Raw genomic sequence first — 7,381 nt, 5'->3', positions numbered from 1 at the left:
ATATAAATTATATTTACCTGTGACCATAAATAATATTGAAAAAGTAAGTACTTGTAGTGGAAAAAATATAAATACAGATAATAAAGATATACAGAGTGTGTGGAGTAACTGAAACACAGGAACAGAAACTACAACATTATCATGTAGTGCCGTTGTTGAAGAGTCTGACAGCGGCCGGGATGAATGACCTGCGGTACCTCTCCTTCTTACACTTGCCAAGTGAAATTACAACAAACGCACACAAATACTGCTAAGAATGGACTGTACCGTGTGGTCTGTTTCACAGGGAGGAGCTGTTGCAGAGTCTTGCTATTGTGCATCACTGCCTTCTTGGAGCTGGAAGCCTGCTGCCCCCTCTGGATGGGCCACACGTATCTGACCTGTGAGTTCTGCAGCTCTGCACACTCATAGAAAAGCCCACATTTTCCTGCAGGCTTGTCACGTTTTGCTCCTTACATTTTGTTTCTCCTCAGAGTGCCCTCCATGGTAAATCTGGGGGAGATCAAGCTGCATATAGGCGTTGACTACGGTAAGAAACCACGAGCATGCAGCCACACAACACTCATGCACAAGTAGCCGCTTTCTGAAGAGTTTCAGTCGTTTGCTCAAGGCTGCTCATCCTGCATTCTGTGTCCATACATGTGTGTCTCCTCCCCTCCAGATGATTCACGGGAGAACTACAGAGAGTCCATCTGCCAAACCATTAGACTGCTACTACGTGAGTGAAGACCCTAACGCCACTACACTCCAGCTCTAAGCCCCTCACTTTGTTTGGAGTGTGAATGTGATGCACAATTAATGTATTTCCATTTTTATCCAGATCACATCTTGGAGCACTCTGAGGATGACACAAAGTCACTCTTTGTCATCATTAAGGTGATTTTTCTTTTATTCATGTGTGAAATGTTATTATTTCCAGTGGTAATGATCTCAAAGCACCGTCTGTCTGTCTGTCTGACGACAGATCATCAGTGACCTCATGTTTTTCCGAGGCACTCACAAGAAGGACTTTGACTCACGTTGGAAAAGCTTCACTCTTGTCAAGAAGTCCATGGAAAACAGGGTGAGTCGGAAAAGCGCAACAAGGCTGCTGATTGTTGTCAGTTTCAATAAGTCGCTTGCAGGGTGATTTAAGTATGTCGCCTTTCCTTCTGCAGCTTCATGGGAAAAAGCAGCACATTAGAGCACTGCTCATCGACCGGGTTCTACTCCAGCATGAGGTTAGTTAATAACACACGCACTTTGTGTGTGGGTCACAGATGTAACCACTTGCATATGTTGGTGGTTTTATTTTGATAATATTTGAATGTTGTGTTACTGTGTGAATAGATGAGGAAGCTGGTGGTTGATGGCAGTGAATATAAAGTGGTTCATCAGGAGCTGCTCTGTGATCTGCTGCTGCTTTCTACCAGCACTTACAGCCAGGTAAAACTGACACGAAAAATTAACAAGAAAAATATTCAATCAGAACATCTGGTGGTTCACATTTTTCCTGATGGTATTAACATAAATATCTCTGGTGAAATAGTAATTAATTGAGGATGTATGCATGTACTGTGTGTGCGTGCGTGCGTGCGTGCGTGCGTGCGTGCGTGCGCGTGCGTGTGTGTGTGCGTGTGCGTGCGTGTGTGTGCGTGCGTGCGTGCATGCGTGCGTGTGTTCCTGCAGGTACGTAGCAAAGCTCAGCATGTGCTGACGGCCTCACTGGGAACCTTTAGCTTCTCCTACAGAGATCTGATTCCCCGAACCCTGCAACTGCTCTCACCACAACACACCACTGGCACACAGCAGTTTAAGGTACCACAAACACACATACACACACGCACACATACAGCACATGGTGACAGATATAATTGTTGATCTTGCTCATAATGATCACTGTCTGTGGTGCTGAAACTGTAAGGTAGTCCAAAACTGTGTTTGATGGCTAACTGTACATTGGACTCCCTGCACTGGTTACCTTTACCCTGCATTGTTCCCCCTTTCACTCCTTACACTTCTAAACTTAGACCAGTTTGTTGACTCTCCGCAGGGCTAGACTGGAGACAGAGGGTGACAGCATAGGGCACATTTACTGTCAGGGCACCAAAACTCTGCAAAAGGTCTTCTTTTGGAAATCAAGCGAGCAACATCAGTATCCTCTTTAACACTCTTCTTATTATAGGACTTATTTTCTCCATATTGGCTTTTATCTAGTTTAATGCTTATTTAAATTCATTTAATTTTACCTTTCCAAATTGTTTATTTGTTCCAGTAAACTGAATATTTATCGTGTATATTTTACGTGATCTTGGGAATATATTCATCAACTTATCTGTACTTGTGTCTATCAGGCACTTTGTTTTTAAAATGTGTAATATAAATAAAGGTTCCTCTCATTGATATAATACATGATAAATGCTAACTCCATAACATATTAAGGCAAAAATGCTAACGCTAAAGCTTACAGATCCTAGGCAAAAAGTTAGTATTGAAGGAGCAGCATTGTTACAGTACTTCGGGGTTGTTCTTAATTGCATTTTGTAATTAGATGAACTTGATTTAACTTTTTTAAATGGACATCAAGAACAATGAAGTTTACATCTGGTTTCTAGGTTTCTATTATTAACATCCTGTTGATATAAATAATAGAAACCAACACTGTGTCAAAAAGCCACATTTCTCTGACCCCAACTGTCAAAGGATCTAATTCATCCACAGTCCTTGACTGTCAATTTGCCTGTGCTGTTGATTACATTACAATCTGTCATGTGTCTTTATCCTTTGTGTGTTTAAGGGAGCTCTGTACTGTCTGCTGGGTCTTCACAGTAGTCTTTGTCTGGCCGGTGCGAGGGACTGGGACTGTGTCGGGGAGGTGTGGCCCGCTCTGGTCCGCTGTGGCCTTTCGCCCTCCATGACCCTGGAGAAGCAGTCCATTTGTGGACTGCTCGATGAGATCACTGACAGGATCCATCGCCAGCATGACACCATAGGGATCTATTTTACTGTGAGCAACGTGTTCATTAACAGCCAATTCACTACCCTAATCTGATCCTTTTTTAAATTACTCCCCTTTGTCCTCTTCCACTTCTAGGTGTCTGAGACATGTGTAGAGATAGCCACTCATATTGCTCAGTCTAAAAATCCCAAACCTTTTTTGGAAGCGCCGTCAATAGAGGAGCTGAAAGAGGGGCTTCAACGTCAGCGAATCAGAAACGTGGTTGCTGCGAGGTAGGAAAGCTGCACTTTCCTTCAGTTTAAATAGCCACTTAGATTTTTTTCTCTCAAGGTTACAGAAGAGCTAGAGCATGACCTTAGCATATATTCTTATTTTTACTATTCATGTAATTTGTAAAAGTAGGAGAATCACTACTCACTAATGCTTTTTGTTTTGTACAGGAAATATGAGAAGCTGGTCAATGATCTCTTGGACTGCCTTGAAGACAGTAACCTGTAGGATTTCTCCCCCACCTTTATATGTGTTACATGTACTATATATGTACTTTCTCTATAAATGTTTAGGAAAATGTCAGAATACACTATGTGAGTTCTGTTATATGTTCTGTATTTAAAAGGACTTCAAGTAACAACAATCAGTTGCAGTATATGTACTCAAACATATATAGTTTTTCTAGCAGAGGCTAACAGCAACATTTTAGTGAAAGATAACATTGCAATACAGAAGTAGGTTATTTTTATTATTTTGTTTTATATTTCCAACAAGACTTGTTTCCATGCGTGTCTGCTTGTGTTTTAGGCCCTGGAAGTTTGAGCACATGGCAGCAGACTTGTTGTCTCTCCAGCTAAGAGAAGATCAGCCACTGCCCCCCGACGCTGTTCTCTACTTCACACAGAGCCTCACACATGACTCCATCAGCATACGCAAGGTGTGTACTTCCGTACTTCTATCGTAGTTGGTGTTTCTGTGGTTTCATTAAAACAAATTATTGTAAAGTATCTGTATTGTTTAGTATACAGTCTCAAAGAGGCCTGTGTAAAAAGTGTGTAGCAAAAACACTAAGAACATTACAATGAATTAATTATAAGTATCAGGGATATATAAAAAATAAGCAGCAGTGACTTATAATAACTGTAAAAGTGAGACTGACCAGTGCCTATTCCAGCTCACTGTCACTAGCAGGACAAATAGCAGTGCACACAGCACTTTTCTAACTAGGAGCTGTTGTGTTTGTGTGTGGTTCTACTTCACCACTCTATGATCTCTCTAAGGTGGCAATCTCTGCAGTGGCCGGCATCCTGAAACAGTTAAAACGACCAAGAAAGAAAGTGGCTGTGAAGCCATCTGATATAAGTGAGTATAAGCACACAAACACACAATTGCTATTATATACAGTATACACCTCTGACATAGTTCTTGCAGGAAAATGCAGCACTTTAAGTTGTCAAGGCCCTCTCTCAATTCAGCAAGTTCAGCATTAACAGTCTTTATTTAAATTAAATAATACATCATGATGTACAGGCTAATTGTGAGGGCCATTTCCAATTGAGCAAACAAGAAGAAGATTATATAAATCTACATTTGCTTTCTAGTAAAAGATAAATCGCCTGGAATTAGAAAATCCTTTTTTTTCCTATGTAGAAACTGGGCAACTTTCCAAGAGTTGGCAGTCTCCACAAACACACACTCCCCTACTCAGAGACCCAAGACATGCTTATATGTGTGTTTAGGACTTTTCTTGTGTTTGCACGTATGTTTAGGTGGTGTCGAGGAACCAGAGGGTGTGTGTGTGGGGGACCGTGAAGGGAATCGCTGGCTGCAGTATGACAGCAACAACTTGCCTCTCAGTGAGGAACAGTGGGATTCTCAGCCGTATGTGGAGAAAACACACTGGGGCTACTACTCATGGCCCAGGTAATGAGAATTAATGTTTAGGTGGTGGATTAAGAACGTGGAAGGCTGATTAACTGCTTGGTTGGATGGAGCTAAATAGCTGATTGACTTAACTGCCTGGTTGATTTGATGTTTGGCTTTGTGGCTAACTTTATGCCTGGCTAACTGCTAAATGACTGATCTGGGCAACTGGATAACTAGCAGGAGTGTTGAACTGACTTCCTGTCACAGCCTGGCCTAGATAAGGCTTATTGAACGACTTACTGTCTGGCCTAGATAGAAGAATTGATGTATAGATGGAGGGCATGCTGGCTTGCTGACTAACTGACTTTATAATCATTCATTTATCTTTGCTGCTTATTTGAAGACAGCAGATGTGTCTATCCATATTTTTGTCAGTTTGTTGTTATCTATAAATCACAGCAGCCTCTTCTTTGTCTCCCGCTCCTTTCAGAGAAATGATGATCCATGCAGCTTCTGAAAAGCCAAAAGATGACCTGACGTACGAGGAGATGAGTGAGGTGCTCATACTGTACCACACGCAAAATCTCCCACTGATGCCTCAATATTACTATTATTACATTTGGTGTTTGTTTGTCTGCCACTCAGGGTGAGAAGATCATCTTTGAATATTTCTCAGACCCAGAGTTTATTGACCAGCTTATAGAGTTTCTCTCTCTGGAGGATCGGAAAGGAAAAGACAGCTTCAATCCCCGCCGCTTCTGTCTCTTCAAGGTGCAATTTAAACTCTCAGCCTCAATCGATCTGGCAAACCTTTTATAAAGAAGTGACACAGCATACCGCCGCTGGCCAAGGCTGAATTGAACTCAGCAGAGCCAGAATTTGTGTCATCATCTGCTGTGATTCATTGTTCTCTGTCAAACAGCTGACACTTTACTTGCGTCAAACGAATGACTGTACACTGTCCTTCTTTGATTTAAAAAACGAAGAAAAAAAAGGTGGTTACTCCACATATAACAACCCTCATGCTCACGTTTGATTGACAGGGGCTGTTTTGTAACTATGGAGACGTGTTCCTGCCCTTACTATGGCCTCACCTAGAGCAGCTTGCCAACGACCCCCATGAGAGCTCCCAGCGCTGTTTGTGTGAGATTACTGCAGGACTAATCAGAGGCAGCAAACTCTGGAGTTTCAGCAAGGTACCGGAGAGACACACACACGCATGCACGCACGCACGCACACACACACACACACACACACACACACACACACACACACACACACACACACAACACAGCAACAAATACATACACTGCCACACTTTTTGATAAGAAAAGTCAATATTATAAAAATACTAATTTGTGTGTGTGTGTGTGTGTGTGTGTGTGTGTGTGTGTGTGTGTGTGTGTGTGCTCAGGTGGACAGGTTATGGCAGCTTTTGTGCCCTTTGATCAGGACAGCATTAACCAACATCACAGTGGAAAGCTACACAGACTGGGGCACCTGCATCGCTACTGCCTGTGTGAGTAACTCACATGCATACAAATGCACCCGAGAGGCATAAGGGCTTGGTAAAAAGTATTGGGGATTTAGATGTATGTTTTCCATATAAAATATATTTTTTCAATCAATAAAACAAACAGTTGGGTGAAAATTGGATTTTTAAAACACAATTTGCAGCACAAACACACCTATTATTTTTATGTTGCTAGCATTGCTCTATGGATGACAATGTCGGTCTGTCCACCACTTTGGTCCGGACTGACATTCACTCTCATCAACTACTGAACTGATTGAAATGAAATTTTGTACCGATATTCATGTTTCCCCCAGACATTTCCTCTAGTGCCACCATGCAGCGAACGATTATAGTTTTGAGTGAAATTTCATTGACAACTAACTTATGGACTGCCACGTAACATGTACATTCATGTTCCCTTCAAAATAAAGTTTAATATTTTTTACTTTTCATCTAGCGCCATCATCAGGACAACCTTTTAAATTCTCCAGTGCTTTGTTTTATGACCAAATACCTGCAAAACTAATTTCAGTCTACCATAACCATAACTAAAAAAATGTTAAACTAAGATGGTAACAATGGTAGAGCAGTAGTGGTAGTGTGTACACCCCCACCGGTGAGGTTCAGGGCGAACAGGAGCTGGATCTTGCCTGAGGAAGACCCAGCAGGGTCGAAATGTTGCAGCACAATAAACGTATGGGAGTATTAGCAGAGTGCGGGCACCCCATTCTTTTAACAATGGTAAAAATGACACCTGCTAAACTTTAGCATCTTAGTGTATGTAATACAAAGACCATCTACAATTTTGAACCAGAGACTACTTTCTCTGTTAGCATTGGAAGTAAAAACATAGGAATATGTGCATACAGTACCTCAGTAGATCTGATGCCCACTTAAAATAATAGTTCCAAAAATAAGCCTATTTTGTATCGCCTGCCATCTAACAGGAGGGCCGGGACCCCAGGAAACTCCACTGGCTGTTTGAGCTGCTGATGGAGAGCCCGCTAAGCGGAGAGGGCGGCTCATTCAGGGATGCCAGGTGTGTGTGTGTGTGTGTGTGTGTGTGTGTG

General features: G+C 42.0%; 1 protein-coding gene across 1 annotated transcript in view; it reads left to right on the top strand.

The window, feature by feature from the left end:
- The window catches only part of psme4b (proteasome activator subunit 4b), a 33,422-nt gene that overhangs the window by 18,475 nt on the left and 7,566 nt on the right, over window positions 1–7,381 (top strand). Inside the window, exons 21-39 of the mRNA XM_032502561.1 lie at window positions 287–382; window positions 474–529; window positions 662–718; window positions 821–876; window positions 965–1,063; window positions 1,158–1,220; window positions 1,330–1,425; window positions 1,669–1,797; window positions 2,777–2,986; window positions 3,074–3,210; window positions 3,379–3,432; window positions 3,737–3,866; window positions 4,210–4,291; window positions 4,699–4,852; window positions 5,286–5,352; window positions 5,441–5,566; window positions 5,839–5,991; window positions 6,210–6,314; window positions 7,259–7,350. Of these exons, the coding sequence (XP_032358452.1) occupies window positions 287–382; window positions 474–529; window positions 662–718; window positions 821–876; window positions 965–1,063; window positions 1,158–1,220; window positions 1,330–1,425; window positions 1,669–1,797; window positions 2,777–2,986; window positions 3,074–3,210; window positions 3,379–3,432; window positions 3,737–3,866; window positions 4,210–4,291; window positions 4,699–4,852; window positions 5,286–5,352; window positions 5,441–5,566; window positions 5,839–5,991; window positions 6,210–6,314; window positions 7,259–7,350 (1,962 nt within the window). The remainder of the gene's footprint in view (window positions 1–286; window positions 383–473; window positions 530–661; window positions 719–820; window positions 877–964; window positions 1,064–1,157; window positions 1,221–1,329; window positions 1,426–1,668; window positions 1,798–2,776; window positions 2,987–3,073; window positions 3,211–3,378; window positions 3,433–3,736; window positions 3,867–4,209; window positions 4,292–4,698; window positions 4,853–5,285; window positions 5,353–5,440; window positions 5,567–5,838; window positions 5,992–6,209; window positions 6,315–7,258; window positions 7,351–7,381) is intronic.

This window comes from Etheostoma spectabile, chromosome 21, assembly GCF_008692095.1.
Source record: "Etheostoma spectabile isolate EspeVRDwgs_2016 chromosome 21, UIUC_Espe_1.0, whole genome shotgun sequence".
NCBI classification, from domain to species: domain Eukaryota; kingdom Metazoa; phylum Chordata; class Actinopteri; order Perciformes; family Percidae; genus Etheostoma; species Etheostoma spectabile.
This window is presented reverse-complemented; position numbering and strand designations above follow the sequence as displayed.